The sequence below is a fragment of the Pholis gunnellus genome, assembly GCF_910591455.1.
Source record: "Pholis gunnellus genome assembly, chromosome: 12".
Lineage (NCBI taxonomy): Eukaryota > Metazoa > Chordata > Actinopteri > Perciformes > Pholidae > Pholis > Pholis gunnellus.
Window position 1 is genome coordinate 17,321,851 of NC_136539.1, and position 17,452 is coordinate 17,339,302.

Sequence of the window (17,452 nt, forward strand, 5' to 3'; positions counted from 1 at the left end):
GAAAGACACATTTACACTAACCAGGGTTTGAAATTTAGGCTGTACAAAGTAACCCTGTTGATCACACCACGTGAGATCAAAACAACATAAGACAACACAGGACATTTTGCATAATATGATTATGCCAAGCATGATTTTTGTGATGTTCAGTTGTTATACGAAGTCTTTCAAGCAGGATACCTTGTCATAAGCTCTGTTTTTGTATTTGAATTGTCCCTTTTTGTTTAGAGATGGTGTTAAGTCCTTGACAGAGAACAACTACATCAACTTTTCCATGGATCTGGAGTCTGAAGATTCGATGAGTCAGTCTCAAGAGAAATACCTAAAGGTAAGAGGAACATCTGCTCATTTGCTCCTCAACATTTTAGTGTTATTTTACTACTCTGACTCACACACCACCGATGCCCAAAAAGCGTCACGGGTGTGTTTGTCTAAGAGTGACTTTGAAATATTACCAATTCTAAAAGTATTTCAACTAAAACACGCTTTCTGCTGTTCTTTGTTGTTCCTTTGGCATCTACAACTTCTCAGCCAGTTGTTGGACTCATAAGCTGAACGGTTTTAAGCAGTTTGTGTGTGTGTATACATACTCCACTGCTACATCCTTTCCGCTCCCTTTTCCCTTCCCTTTCCCTTCCTTTCACCCATGTTCGTGATCAGGTCTTGTTTGCCGTTTTATTGTTTCTATATAAAAGTGTCCAACAGGTTTTGGCTCCTTCTTTTACTGCCTGCAGTAAAACAAGGGGGGGAATTAAAAAAAAAAAGCATCAAGGGCAGCAAATCCAGAGAAACAGGGCCTAATATCTTTTCCCTTTTTGGAGCTGAACACAAGACATTAAAGGATCTCAGCTGCTGGCAGTAGCTTTTAGGGTCTTAAATGCAGCATGCTCCTTTTTCTTCCTAATCTAATATTCAGTTCACCATACAAACATGTCAGTGTGGCGAAATTCAACTCAATCTTCTTAAGAGACACACTGTTGATGTCGTTGTTGTTCATATGCTATTTTAAAACCATCAGCATCATATTGGATTACTGTAAATTGGCCAGTCCCTGTTAAAAGATCTCACCATAACGTGAACCCGCCACATCAGCCGACTTTTGAAATTAACTCTTTTGTTCATTTGTATTTATATGCAACAATAATGTAACTGCATTTTTCTCAAAAACTTTTAAATGATTTTCAAACTATACAAAAAAGAGAGGAAGCTATGGCTGACAAGGAGACAGGGAAAACACAGGGAATTACTTGAAAAAGGGTTGGACATAATATAACAAATATATCATTTGTAAATTGAAAATGAAAAAGCACTGGTGTAGTCTTTCACCATAAATAAAGATGTTTGCTGCATGATCATGCAACAAGCTATTGTCATGTTTGTTGCAGTTTATAGTTCATGCAAGATCAGACTTATCCTGCTATTTCAGAACATTTTTATCTCCGCTTTTTCAAAGCAACAAAACACTGCTCACAAATCTTTCTTTACCCCATTTTACCCCATCATAGAAACACACACACACAGACACACACAGTAACCCCATGTCGTGACCTGAGCAGGCGTATTCCTCTGTCCAATCCCTCATAAACTTCTGCTGCTGGAAACAACACAATCTGGATTTACAAGACTGCAGAGGCTGTGTGTGTGTGTGTGTGTGTGTGTGTGTGTGTGTGTCTGTGTGTCTGTGTAAGTGTGTCTGTGTGGGTGAAACCATACAGGGTTACAGCCAGGCCACAAAGACACAGCAAGTCTGAGAGAGTGGTTTGATTCACCACAATGTCGTGAGGAGTAGAGGAGTAGGTAACACATACTCACACACACACACACGCACGCACATGCAAACACACACACACTAACATATACTCACACACACGCACACAAACACATACTCACACACACACATGCACGCACACACACACACGCAAACACACGCACACTAACATATACTCACACACACGCACACAAACATATACTCACACACACACACACAAACATATACTCACACACACACTTTGCCTCAGAGCTTATAATGCATCCATATTTGTAATCTACATTTACTCCACTTGCTATTTATATTTGTTTGTTTCTGCCATCCTGCGTCTGTTCAATAACGACGTTTTTTTTTTTCTTGAAAAGCATATTTTTTCATCAAAAAGGAGAGAGAGAGAGATTTTTTTCACCTTATTTTGACTTCCATATCTGGTAACTATGACTTAACATCTTGTATTGATGAAGATCAAAGATTTGAACTTGTGATTTACTCTGAAAAAAAAGACTGGTAAATATATAAAAAGTATAATAACTAAAGATATAAAGATAAGCCATATTGCCATTTTTGACGTTTTCTTTTTTTCAGTTAAACATTACTGGTGCACTGGTGTGTTCTCAACAGGTGAATCTTCCAAAGTTAACTTATCTAGCGTGTAAAAGATCCAACTTAATGTTCTTTGTATTGATACAAACGATCAGTCAGCTTTGCATCTCTTTCTTTATCAGTTTTGTATTCACGTGCAGTCTGATACCAAAAGAAGAAAAGACATGAACTCTGTCTCAACAAGGGAGGGGTTTTATTTTAGCAATCTGGCTCTGGAAGTACTGTGCGTGTGTATATTTGTGTGTGTTTGTGTGTGTGTGTGTGTGTGTGTGTGTGTGTGTGTGTGTGTGTGTGAAGGCAGCGTATTTAAAGAACATTGGAAACACATGTCTGGAGCCTGATAAAAACATTTTAGGAACCGGGTAATTTAGCTTGATCTTTACAGTCACACAAACACACAAACATGCTCCCTAGTGTGGAGGAAGTTTGACCTTCTGAGAAACAACATTTATACCTCGATCAGAAACACTCAAGAACTTCAATTTAAAATAGTTAGTTAGTTTAGTTCATTTAAAAATACTCCCATAATCCCCAAAAAGATACACTGTGAGCACAGAACCATATTGTATCTACTGCACTGGCTACAATCTATGCAATAGAGTATATAAAACATATTTTTGACAAATGTAAAATGTCAGATATACAGTATGTACAATACTGTGAGTATGCATAAGATGCATCTGTTAGGTTAGGCAGCATGGGGAGATAACTTTAAAAGTTCAATGAAGTGATATTCATTCAGTTTTTGGGGGATGCAGAAAATACATCATATTGTATTAACTGGAAAGACTTTTATGCTCCTAATACTATGATGGGTTAATTGCAGAGGCTAAATTTCACTAAAAGTTGATTTAGCAGTAGTAGTTGATTTGTTTTTCTGCACAGGGAAAGTGTTGAGGGAGATCTGCATCATCCCAATAAATAAAGATCAATCTGGATTAATTAATGTGAAATAGAATATATTCCACAGGTTAATCACAGACCTACACTGTGATCGCCATTGGCATTTAAAATGAGTGATTACAGAGAGTTTAAGTGGACAGAAATGTGTCCTCTTAGTATACAACTCCCTGTGAAGGCATGTTATTGATTCATCATTGATTTGGCATTGTTTGCCTCGTTCACACTACAATGCTAGACTGGTGTTTTGAAACATATTCACTGTGGCGAGCGTATTTGAAAAGCTCAGTTTTTTTTGGTGTGAAAAACACTGGCTTAGTGTGGACATGGTAGAAAAAAGAGAGTCATAAAAAGAGAGAGCGGTGACCATCTGGCTCAGGTCAAACTCCCACAGAGTGTGATGATCACAGTAGTGTGAGTGTGTGTGTGTCTGTGTGTGTGTGTGTCTGTGTGTGTGTGTGTGTATGAGTCCCCTGCAGTGAAAGGTGATGACCGCAGCTGTGTGTTTGACCTCAAAACTGCAGGAGGCCTCCCCCCTCCTAATCCTCTTCCTTCTCCGTGTTACCCTTTTCCTCCCTCTGCTCCTATTTTTGATCTTCCTCTTTCTTCCTCCTCTACTCTCCTCTGTTTTCTTTATTCCCATCTCTTGATCCATTCTCAATCAAAAACACACCTACAGGATACATAAAGTTCACTGAATACAAGCCATGCAAGCAAAAAGAGCTCTGTGTGAAGCTTAGCGGGGCAGCCATTGTGGCTTCACCTCCTCCATTACTTTGCATCAATTAGCACATCACCTCCAAGACTGCTGTGTGTGTGTGCTGTGGGGGGAGGGGAAGTAAAGGGCTATTGTGTGAAGTCAAGAAAACAACAGAGATTTACTGTGTTGCTCAACTCAATCTGTTAAACCCAGTTTATCTGAGGGGTCAAATACAGCATCAATATTGTTGCTTTTACCTACAGTGTAACACCGTCGTAAGTTTCGGTTCTCTGCTTCCTGTGCACCCTACGGATGCTCTTGCAACGTTTTCCTAACTACTTGTGTGTTTTGTGCATGTTTTTTGTATTGGGTTTTTCCACAACTACAAATCCCCATTTGTTTTGTTCTTTGCAGAGCACTGAAAAAGTGCATTAACCCCCCCCCCCCCTCCTCTTACAATCAGTCTCTTGACATGAAGTAGATGAACTGAACTCTTGGAATAATTTAATGTTTATCGCCGCGACACAACCCTGTTCGATAACAATAGATGGGGCTCTGAAATTAGCATCACACAAGCTCAGTAGAGGTAGAAGGGTCTTACTTTAATAGTACATAACTTGAGTCTTCTACTTCCCTCTAGAGGTGAACTCTACTAACCCCCTAACCCTAAACCCCTTTCCTACTGGACAAAAAAAAAACCTCAAACACCCGCTAACATTTGGCTTTTGTCTTCAGTGGGAAAGGTTACAATCAGCATTCCTGGGTATTTGTTGGCTCTAGCTCCGATTGATGAAAACATGTCATCTGGCTTAACACCCTCATTTTTGTCATCTCAGCCACACATTTCTTCCACCTTCCAAAAGTATGCACTAATTTTAGCGGAAAATGAACGCCAGGGATTTAAAAAAGGTTCTGCCTAAATATTACCGGCACATAGCTACTAGAGGTTAATAGACACGGAACAGACAACTGCTATACAAACTCCCCCCGCCCTGCCTTTGGGAAAAGAGATCATATCTCCATTCTTCTGCTCTGAGCATACAAGAAAAGACTCAAACTGGACAAACCAGTTCCACACAACTGTCCAGTGTTGAGTGACCACACAGTAGTCACTCTCCTGTTTGAGAATACAGACTGACAAACTCACGGCTCATGTAACACTGACTCTGTCAGAAGTTATATCACAAAGTGCATTGACAACACTCTACCAAAATAAATGTACAGTCCCTCCCCAACCAAAGACCATGCATTAATGATAACGTCCACTTTAATCTGGTTGAGTGTGATCCACTGTCTATACCCTGGTGACATGGACCAGCGACTTGACACCTTCCTCTGCAGCTGGGTCCTTGATCTCCTGATGATTAGGCCTCAGGCGGTGAGAATTCACAACTTCACCTCCTCCTCATTGACCCAAGGCACTGGTGTCTTCACATCATAACTCCTTCGCAATATACTGCTCATGCATAATTGAAAAACACAACCAACCTCGTTACTTACGAGTCAGCCTAACAGGCAGGAAGTTAAAGTCTTAGTGAGTTAGTGTTACGATAGTGGACTTTAGGACTGAAAAAGTTTGGCATGGACCTGACGATCCTCACAAACCTTTACACAAGATTGAGAGCATTCTGATTCTGGTTGCATCTCTGGTTTGGCAGCTCTCTGCTTACAACAGCAAGGCCCTCCTGAGATTGGTACAAACAGCGGCGCAAACCACTGGCACGGGCAGCTCCCTGCCATTCAGGACATGTACCACACACGATGTCTGAGGCCCAAATGATGATCTTGGTCTCCTGCCACCCAGTGTACAAACTGTTTACCCTGCTGCCATCTGGCAGACAGTATCAGTATCAGAGCACAGACCTGCAGGCTGGAAGACCCTCAGGTCTAAAGGCTCCATAACATGAAGACCTGCACTGGTTCACTTAATAATCATGTGACATTTAGTGCTTTTATGCTGCTGCTACTTAATGACTATGTGCCATTATGTAACCAACCATGTGAATTTAAGTTAATATAACATGTTCTATTGACGCTTTGTATAATTCTGTTGGATATTGCTGTTGTATTTTTATACTCTGATCCTTTGTTTTCAAAATCAACGTTTTTAACGTGTTAGCATTGTCACTGTGAGCATGTTAGCATGCTGACATTAGCATTTAGCTCAAAGCACGGCCTCACATATATAACAGGTACATCAGTGTTGCTGTTTATGTTTACTGATAGGTAGAAAGAAATTACAGAACAGAAATATGTTGCAGGTAAATTAAAAAGTAAACAAATCTTCATAATTATATTAATTTAAAGCGGAAAATTGGACCCCATTGTCTTTGTTTCAATTCAAATGCAATGTTCTGGAGTACAGAGCACAAACAATGAAAAACACCGTCTCAATACTTCCTGACTGCACTGTGTGTGTTCCCAGACATTAGTCTGCATAAAAAGGGAGGTGATCGGTCCATTGAGCTGTTTTAGGAGCATAAATACAACAAGACTGACCTACACCCAGACCATGTTAACTTTGACTGTATTTCATTGTATTTCATTATTACATACTACATTTTGTTTGTAAGTGTATGCATTGACTTTTCGCGCCACAGTCGCAGGAGTTTTTGTTCGAGTAGTTGAGATGTCAGCCAGTGAGCCTCCTGTTGCCTGCCACTGGACCGAACACGCTCTCTGTTGGTCCAAATAAATCGTTCTTTCATCAGTGTGTGTGTGTGTGTGTGTGTGTGTGTGTGTGTGTGTGTGAGTAGTCCAGTACTGTAGGCTCTCTGTGTTGCACTGACAGACACAAACCAGCTGCCTGCATTCCTCTCTCTCTCTCTCTGCTGACTTCTTAAGGTCGATCTCCCCTCCCCCCATTCAGACGAGTGTCCCACACATACTTCTATAATGCTATATATACCAGCCCATAACTCAGAAACACATGAGGAAACCAGGCAGGAGACAGCTTAATGAAGAAACGTATAGTAATTATAATAGAGTAGAAACTGTATTTTTTTTGTACGTTGCACCTTTTACAGCATGCTTTAAAGCTGTATAATACAAGATGTGTTGCCATCTATCCGGAGTTTGAAGAAACAGTTTGACACAACAAAATCATCCTCGGCCTATCAGACTCCTTTACCCACTATGCTTCATTACGTTAGCGTCAGTTGTCTGGTCTATTTCTGCTTTCCTCCATTGTTGTGGCCATGACTACCTGCTCTGTGGGTATAGACTCACCTCATCTTCTTTCTGTTACCCTTGAGTTGTTGGTTGGGGAGTGATTGTACATTCATCTTTTTATTAAACCTGCTGTAGTTTATGTCGTCACCTTTTAAGTTGATATGACAAACTTGTTGGCAAGCAATTTCCTATTTATAGATCAAGCAGATATGGAGAAAAAGTAGCATGCATTTGGAGTTGTGTTTGTGTCCACAGGTGAAATGCAAACCCAATTCATTCATTATCCTTTTAGCACTGTTTTGCTCGTCATCATTAATGACAAATATCTTGTACTTTATCTGCTAAATGAGCTACTAGGTTCACCAGCTAGTCGCTAACTTTGTCTGTCTGCTGTTTGGTGCAGGACTGCGTCTTTATCAGAGCTTTATAGTGCTAAATAGTTGCAGGCTTCGGGCTTAAACCAACACTATGAGAGTGGTGGGAGTCAACCAAAACACTATATTATATTACACCACTATTGATATAATAATATTCACATAACCAGACTTAAGGAAGAAAAGGTCAAAGTAAGCATGTCCAACATCCCACCCTTGTATTTGGTGGGACAGTATGCCGCAGACAATTAAAATAAAATGGTAAATAGTTAAAGAATAACTGTATAATGCACACTGGTTAGAGGGCAGTAGGCCTAAAAGAAATCCTGAAAATGTTTGTTGACTTTTCGTTGAAGTATCTGCACCACCCCCAGAGGCTTTTCATATAAATCAATGGATGAATAGATGCCCAGGCTTTAGGGGTTTACAAGAAACCACAAAAAAACTGCGAATCAAATCCAGAGTGTAGTTTCTAAATTTTCAAAACCAACTACAAAAAGATTACATATTCATATAACTAACATAGAAATCCCACACACATATAAATGAACGCATAAATTGGACTGGTGTGGCGCAATGTTTTTTTTAGCTCACTCCTCAAAAACACTTAACGCTGGTTAGACCAACATGTCCTGTAAACCGTCCTCAAATTTGAAATCCTCAGACCAAACAAAAAGGCTTGTGTTTTTCCACCTCGACTCCACATCTAAATAGTTGCTCAGTATTGGGTTTCACACGGTAGCTCACATACTTTGCATGGCGGTCATGCCTCTGGCTATCATTGAACTGAGCAAGCAACGGTCTAAACCATCAACATCTTTTTTGTTTTGTTTATTTCACCTTGGTCTACTGTAAATCTAGTTGTTGTTTTTGTAACACTTTTTTTTCCTTCTCTCCAGCAGATGTCCAGCTGCAGCAGACCGCAGTCCAAACAGTGACTGACTGTCTGGAAACCTGCTGGACTTCCCACATCTGCTTGACCACTGCAGACACTATCCACATAAATACGCACACACACAAACAAACGGCTACAGTTAAACACGATGGAGTGCGTCCATTTGACCTGGCGTGGCTACTAACTGCTGTGTTTTACACCACAGGGAGAAACACCAGTGTGTGAGTCAGAGAGATCAAAGTAATTTCCCATTTAAAACACCATCACCTTGCCTCCATTATTAATGTTCATTTGAATAAATTGCATGTGCTTACATGTCTGTGCATGTGTGGGTATACTTGTTAAATTAATTTATATTATTATTATATCATAAATCATTCTCCAACTCAGTGGTCACCAATTAATGACCAGTAGTCTTCAACCAAAATTCTAAAGCTCCTAAATTTAAATTAATGTTTCTACAGCTAAACTTTTTGCCATTTTTCATGATTTTAACTATAGCATAAATAATATCATATTGTACATGGAATATGCACACATTTGCTATATTGTGATACATAAAGAGATTTTGGGAAACATCCTTGTTAATTTTAGGATGATGACCACCCATTCTAAGTATAGTATGCATGCTCTTATTGCCCTTAAGGTCATCGAGGAAGGAGTCTCATATTGTGTATGTATTGACCTGATTTGGCATGGCTCTACCAACACATGCACATACTGAACAACAGAGGAAAGGTCTGGTTAGGTATAGGCTACTGGAATCACGTCCCACAATAGCAAAATAGTAGCAAAACACATAAATACATGTATCAAGCAATGTTATGAATGACATCAAGCTGATTATTTTGTAATGCTTTATTGATTAGAGCCTTGGCAGTCCCCCAAAAAACTGTCCATCCACCCGACCAGCCATCTTAACCGCTTCCTTAGTGTCACACATCACTGGCTGTGACATTCAGATGGTGATTTATCCAATACCGTCTTGGGAAATCAGTGTACTAACAACATTCTTAATCAATAGCTTTAATAGCTGGAGTCTTTAATTATTACATAGCCACCTATCAGCTCCTTATACCGAGGCTTAATCCAACCAGTGGCACCAATCCTCTAATCACAGGCCAGCAAATTCGACTCATCCCTCAGATTGATAATTAAGCTAACTCAAGCTCCCAGCTATAGTCTCTGTGTGTTTGTCATTTAGCTCATATGCATGTAATCATAGTGCCTTTTCTTAGCATCCTTTGCCACGGAGATCAAAGATCTGACGCCCACTGCAGCTGTGTGTCTCTAAAAAAGCATCCCGGAAAAGCGTACAGTCTGGAAAGTGAACAAACTATTCACAACCAGACACCACATTGAAAATGTTTCCGGTGGTCCAACCTCCTCCGCTTTTGCTCATCAATACAATCTGCTTTTCAGTAATCAGCGTGTTGCCTGTTGGGATGAGACTGGGGTTAGTGTGAATGTTAGAAACACAGCTTGGGTAGATGAAAAAGACACAGCTGCCAATAAGGGTTTTACACTGATTTCATCTACAAAGCCACTCAGGAAAAACAGGCCTGTATCTGTCTGCGTTTTTTAAATTTGCCACTTAAAGCCGGGGTAGGCAGTTTCCTTGAATTCAGTAAAATAATTACCTTTAAAATAATTTAGTGAAAGAATATAAACATTGTTTTATATGGTAAGTTAAAAAAGCACAGAAACAAAAGGAAGGACATTCATATAAGTGCAAGGTGGATAATGGTGAGTACTTAGAATTCCTCCAAAGGCAGTGGAGTACATACAATCGTTTAATCTAGTTTTAAAGTTAGATAAAAGCAGCTACGACCATAATCAATATTTTTAGCTTTACGGAGCATTGTAGCAAATTTCAGATCATTGTTCAGCTGCCCAGCTCTTAACTTTAGTCTCTCATTTGTACTTGTGAAGAGGATATTCATACGAGTGTATTGCTGAATGAGAGAAAGTAGTCCCTGTCCCATAGGACCATCTTAGAAAGTCCAACCCACTTTTCTAGCCTTTCTAGTTGTTTTGTGGCTAACCGTGTCAGAGGCAGCACAAAGCCTTTTGCCTGATTTAGTTTCTAGATTAATATCAATCTGGGGTGGGTCAGAAATCCATATTGGCCTACTGGCCTATTTCAGTGTAACTTGCCTTCTCTTTTTTATAGGCCAGTTTACAGCGGGGAACTTTTCAGACTTTTCCTTTTGGTTCAGCTTCTCTTCCTGCTCTCTCTCTCTTGCTTCTCTTTCTCCCCCTGCCCTCTTCGACCTTCTCTCTTCTTCCTGTCCCTTCCCCCACCCAACCCTACCCCCACCCTCTTTTATCCCACTCAGGGTAGAAACACACCAAATGCAGCAAGGCCACCAGGAACCCTTCTACACCTCCCACACTTGGTCGCCTGTGGGAAGATTGATCATGCTGTCAATCCAATTTACTGCTGCTTTGACCGTCGATTCCCACAATGATAGAGATCAATGCAGGAGCTGCATCTGATTGTTTGCAATGAAACCCGTTAGCAGTAAACAGCAACAGGTTCTTGCGGTGCTTGCTGTGGTCGAGTGGTTAAGACGTTGGAATCCATTTAGTTTTTTTCATGGTTTGCTCACCGCGCTGCAATGTGTTTACATGTCCTGCACACAGTGAGCGACTGTGTGCGTAGAGATTCTGTGAAGAGATGGAGAGAGCTCAACTTCACAGCTGCACACTAAAATAGTGTTGGTGGGCAAAAAGCTTAAAACTAAAACAGATCATCTTGACAAAAGTAACAGTAAATGTATCTTATTCTGCAGCAGTAGATTTTAAACGTTTTGCACATTTTCTGCTGCATTAAAAACAAATTATCATTCATTCTTAAGTAGTACCGTTTTTTCCCCAATAATGAGCATGAACTATTCCGTAAAAGTAAGGAAGATAAATAAATAAGAAACTAGGAATTACAGGAAGAATTTGACAGTTTACATGTGTTAAAGTAATGTTATAGGCTTATTGCTGTTTGGGACTTTCGTCCCTTTTCTTAAACATTTTTTCATAAATGCAAGAAACATAGTTTTATATATTTTGTGTCATCAAAGAAATGCAAGAAATTAAAAGCCACTATAGGTTTTAAAAAAAAAAAAAAAAGCTTCACTAGAAAAATATATTCTTTCTTTTGTAAAGTTCCTGGTGTAATGTAATTACTGTAACACATTTCCTTCTATAGGGAGTACAGGCCAATCAAAAACGAGTCCTTAAGGAAAACAAATGCTGTGATTGGCTGAGACGCGGCATTGGTTTCAAGGCGCCCTCCGTTCTGCTGGAAGGTCTTGTGAATGAAGGGGGTGCCTTGAAACCGGTGGAATCCGCACGGAGTGAGGAGAGCGAGCCTCTGGACTTCCAACCGCTCAGCATGTGAACCGACGCTCTGTGTGAAGTCAAGTCGATAAACGATGGAAATATAAGCCTTTTTAAGTTAAAAACGTGTCTCGTTTTGCGCTAAAGTAACCGCGGTTACGTGCTGGACGCGCCGGAATAACCTGGGTTTGGATAACTTGAAGAAAATGGGACTTTAAAGTGTTTTTTTCACCGGGTCGGGAGTGAGAGTGGGCTGCTTGGAGTCACTTACAAAGACCATCAAGAAGTCATGACACGGCGAACGTTTCACTTGGATTTATCTTCATAAAACACGAGGAAAAGACGATTAAGGCAATTTCAACTCGAAGTACTGGGACCGCGCGCAAAGTTTTGCGACGTTTCATGTAGATTTCTTTGCTTTTTAACCGTTTTAAAGTCGCCCTACTTGGATCAAAGTTTTTCCTTCCCTCCCCCCCTCCTCCTCCTCCTCCCTCCTCCTCCTCCTCCTCAACTATGGCGGCGGCCAGGTCCACCACTGGCTCCGTGTTGCTGCGGATCATGTGGCTGATGTGCGGGCTGTCCTTCTCGTCCACTTCTGCTCAAAATTACAACAGCGAGAGTGGAATATCGATCCCGGAACACGGGTTCTGCCAGCCCATCTCCATCCCGCTCTGCACCGACATCGCCTACAACCAGACCATCATGCCGAACCTCCTGGGCCACACGAACCAGGAGGACGCCGGACTCGAGGTGCACCAGTTCTACCCTCTGGTCAAGGTGCAGTGCTCTGCAGACCTCAAGTTCTTCCTGTGCTCCATGTACGCACCGGTGTGCACGGTGCTGGAGCAGGCCATCCCCCCGTGTCGGTCCCTGTGCGAGCGTGCACGCCAGGGGTGTGAAGCCCTCATGAATAAATTCGGCTTCCAGTGGCCGGAGCGGCTGCGCTGCGAGGCTTTCCCCGTGCACGGAGCCGGTGAGATCTGCGTGGGCCAGAACACATCCGAGCCCAGCAGCCCGTCCTCCTCGTCCCCCTTTGCACCAGACACGGTTACCCTCCCCACGAACATTGGCCGACCCAACCACCGCCCGTCCCAAAACAACCAGTACCACCAGTTCTCGTGCCCTCTGCAGCTGGAGGTGCCTGCCTATCTGGGCTACCGGTTTATGGGGGTCAACGACTGCGGGGCCCCATGCGAGCCCACTAAACCGACCGGTATCATGTATTTCCGGGAGGATGAGGTCAAATTCGGCCGGCTGTGGGTCGGGATCTGGTCCATCTTGTGCTGTGTGAGCACCTTATTCACCGTGCTCACCTATCTAGTAGACATGAGGCGGTTCAGATACCCCGAGAGGCCCATCATCTTCTTATCCGGGTGTTACTTCATGGTGGCGGTGGCCTACGCTGCTGGGTTCTTCCTGGAGGACAAAGTTGTTTGTGTGGATAAATTCAAGGATGACGGCTACAGGACGGTGGCCCAGGGGACTAAAAAGGAGGGCTGCACCATCCTCTTCATGGTGCTGTACTTTTTTGGGATGGCCAGCTCCATCTGGTGGGTAATTTTGTCCCTGACCTGGTTCCTCTCTGCCGGGATGAAATGGGGCCATGAGGCGATCGAAGCCAACTCCCAGTACTTCCACCTGGCCGCGTGGGCCGTCCCGGCCATCAAAACCATCACCATCCTCGCCATGGGCCGGGTGGACGGAGACGTCCTCACCGGGGTGTGCTTCGTGGGGATCTTCAACGTGGACGCCCTCCGCGGCTTCGTCCTGGCGCCGCTGTTCGTCTACCTGTTCATCGGCACCTCCTTCCTCCTGGCGGGCTTCGTGTCCCTGTTCCGGATCCGCACCATCATGAAGCACGACGGCACCAAGACGGAGAAGCTGGAGAAGCTGATGGTGCGCATCGGGGTGTTCAGCGTGCTCTACACGGTACCGGCCACCATCGTGATCGCCTGTTACTTCTACGAGCAGGCCTTCAGGGAGCACTGGCAGCGGACCTGGCACATGCAGACCTGTAAGCGGTTCGCCGTGCCCTGCCCGGTCCACAACTTCGCCCCCATGACTCCGGACTTCACCGTGTTCATGATCAAATACCTGATGACCATGATAGTCGGGATCACGTCGGGCTTCTGGGTCTGGTCCGGCAAGACTCTTCAATCATGGCGGAGGTTCTACAAGCGCCTCAGCAACGGCAACCACGGGGAGACGACGGTGTGAGGTGTCGGGGAGGAAAAGGCACAAAGCCACGATGTTTTTGGATACAATAACCATGTAAATGAGGTCAAATAGCTTTCATTTTTAATACTATTTTGGACTTATATTTTTTTTGTTTTTTTTTTCATGTTTCACAACCAAACTTTGATCTATATTCGATAGAAGTTGGATGATTTTTTTTTGGGGTGAGTTTTGTCATCACCAGACAGCCCACAGTCTTTGGATTATGAACTGGTATAAATGGCCATACTGGTCCTTGGACTGTATTTGCCTGACTGGTGAGGTCACTTTTGATATGAAACTCCCTATTATTATTATTATTATTATTATTATTGATTATATCCTCAGTATCACAATTTTAATGTACTTCCTGTCAACTCTGGTGAGATTTTGTCACCATATCAGAAAGGACTGATGTGTGGAGAAGTGTGGCCTTCTGTCCATGCTGCAGCGAAAAAGGTCAAAGGTCTTTGGTCCGCACCCACTGACCGTGACTCCGTTATTTAGGGATGCCTGGATTACACATGTAAAGTCACTCTGCTTTTAGTTTCAGACTGAAATGCTTTAATATGTGTGTGTGTGAGAAATTGCAGAGTACAATCTCGCCTGTTTCAATCTGAGAAATAAGACTCCACGCCCATAAATCCAAACTTTTATTTCATTGTTACTTTATTTTTTAATTTTTCCGACTGTCGAGTATTTGCTCTTGTATTGAATGTTCACTCCGAAGGTGAATGAAGTTATGTATTGGTTTGCACAGCTATCCTAAAGGTTAAAAGTGTTAAAAATGACTGATTCAAACAGTTAAAGAGACCACACACACACACACACACACACACACACACACACACACACACACACACACACACACACACACACACACACACACACACAGGCCTCCACTCTCTGCAATGAAGACACAACAGCTCATTGTTTGTCTCTGTGTGTGGTCTCTCCACTGTTGGATCCCTCCATCAAAAAAGACCTTTTAAGCTTTTAAGACATCCAAAGCACCATTTCAAGGGTACAGATTTGATCCACGCTGAGTGGAAATGGTTGCTCGTGTTATTTTATACTGGATAAAGATGACTGTACACATTCACGCCTGTATTCCTCCCAGTGTATCTGCCCCCATCCCCCCCCTTTTTATGATTTCACTTGAAGTGTTACATGGTTCTCATGCAGACTTTTTTTTTTAGAGTCTGGGCTACGTTACAGAAGCCTTCAAACACGGAGAAACTGCATTTTTTTAAAATCTTCTCTGAGGACTCTTCTTTGATGTTCTAAATCGTGGAAACACCAGGAACGTTCACAACCGTGTGGGAATATTTTTTATATTTGGATACAGAGAGAGAGAGAGAGAGAGACTGTGCCGTGTTATCTGGAACCCAATCACTGGAGACATTTATTACGACAAAACTGTTTATGAAATTGAAGACCTATAATAATAGCATCGTCGTAAAAAAGTATCCCGTGATGGAGTCCCATTGATCCTCTGTTGTATTGCAACACACTGGCTGTTTGCATTGATTCAACAAACCGGTTTATTTCTGGGACTAAATAATCTAAATCTTGTGGGGGAAACCTGAGCAGAGATGTTTCTATCCTGACGGATAGCAGCACATGTTTGCCAGACGGTCTTGTTTCTTGTTGTATAGCACATGTTCTGCGTACGTCGCCTGTAAATGATGAATTCAAACATCCTGCAGCGATGAGGGTACACTCACAACATAATGGCCTTGTAGACTATTTCAGTTATGTTTAATCTCTTTAAGTACCCTGAATCCACGCATACTAACGCTAGATATATATATATATACCCTAAGTACCAATCGTATACTGTTGAAGCAGTTCGTATACAAGAACTGTCACATTTCCCATGTGAATGCACTACATACCTCGACCCTGGTTAAAGTCAGTCGGTAGGATTGAGTTAGGAAACACTCCGCTACACGAGTCGTCTCTCGTCCATGTTTTATGTAAACGGTGCAAAACTATTCTGTGTAATTGCCTTCAAGCAGCAGAGACGGATGTTTGTCTTGTACGACGTTTTCAGAAGGATTATGAGTGTGTGTGTTTTTTTTATTTTTTTTTATTGGAACATTATGCAACCTACCAAGAAAACAGACTCTGTTTGTAAAGGCATATTGTATTTATGGGGATACTCATTTTTTGTCTTTTTCACTCTTTTTTTTTTTTAATGAGATAAGCCTGTTGTATGTGTACAGTTTGAATAAAATTGATACGGTTTGTAATGCATTGATCCCTGTGGTTTGTGTACATGTTGCGCTTCACAGTAAATTCCTGACCTTGGAAACAGCAGTTGACAAAACAATCTCAACCCCAGAGTAAGTAGACCGCGACTTCAGATTGTTTTGTCAACATATGCGCGGTATTTATTGTCAAATAATGCACCACCTCAACCATGTTTGGCCCTCATTGCTTTCACCTACCTCCTAAACCGCACCAGTGAAAATACTCTTCATTCATGGGGCGGGACACGTGACATGAGCAAAGACACACAGGCCACATTGTGTACAGTCCTAAATGCAATTGATGATAACTTGATACTCTCCATTGCTCGCACTGTCTGTAGAGTCAGATTCAGCTTCTTTGGCTACGTATGTCTGCACATACAAGCAATTTGACTGCAGCTGTAATCGCACGAGAAAAGGTTATTCTGTGTGAATGTGAAAACGGCACATTTTGTCAAACTTCCCCACTTTTCGAACAAAGCAACAGAACTGAGGAGAGTTCTTAAATTACAGAAATAGTGATGCTGTTTACCTGCCAAACATCTGTTACTTGATGAAAGTTGAGCATACCAACACGTCTTAAATAAATATACTTTTTTGGGGTGGTTTTCTGCTGCACATGTGTAGAAATCCCCTGCTACAGTTCTGAACATATTGTATTCGTTTGTGATACTGCAGCATCCTCTACAGACCGGTAAACAGAATTACACACATGGTTAATTCTTAGGTAAAAACAAATAAAAATCTCTTTTGATGTTTTTGACTAAATGGAAATTAACTAGCTGGACTAGCTGATAGTGTTCTGCTGCTGATTCGCTCTGACTGACTAGAACTGTAACCCTTGAAATAAACTATTCAGCATTGCACTTTTATAACAATGTCGAACTCTCCCCCTTCTTTGTCAAAACCTGGAGCCTACATTACCCACGATGCAACTCGACTGCAGTCGAAGATCCGGGAGTATTATGGTTGTGGCAGTTAGTAGCCTCGAGCAGAGATGAAGGAGCGGGCTGCAGACGTCTGGTAAACTCGCTTCTTTCTAACTTTTTAATTTTCAACCTTGTTGCCTTCAGCCGTGGCCCAAACCGTCGTATGTGCCAGTCGTTAAACGGCTCCTTCTTGAGCCATTAAAGTCTAAAACAACCCCCCCCCCCCCAACATGTAGTCGTACTCCCCAAGACCCGTGAACGGTTCTCAGAGTTCCCACATATTTACGCTCCGGTCTGATGCTGACCT

The 17,452-nt window shown here is 42.2% G+C and overlaps 1 protein-coding gene across 1 annotated transcript; it reads left to right on the forward strand.

Annotated features, from left to right (window-relative positions):
• Window positions 1–12,260: 12,260 nt before the first annotated feature.
• LOC306704220 (frizzled-7-A-like) lies at window positions 12,261–16,169 on the forward strand (the record flags this gene model as incomplete). The annotated part of the gene is made up of 1 exon (XM_079170479.1): window positions 12,261–16,169. One exon carries the CDS (start codon window positions 12,261–12,263, stop codon window positions 13,962–13,964), a length of 1,704 nt encoding a protein of 567 aa, XP_079026605.1. The 3' UTR covers window positions 13,965–16,169.
• Between the last annotated feature and the right edge of the window lie 1,283 nt (window positions 16,170–17,452).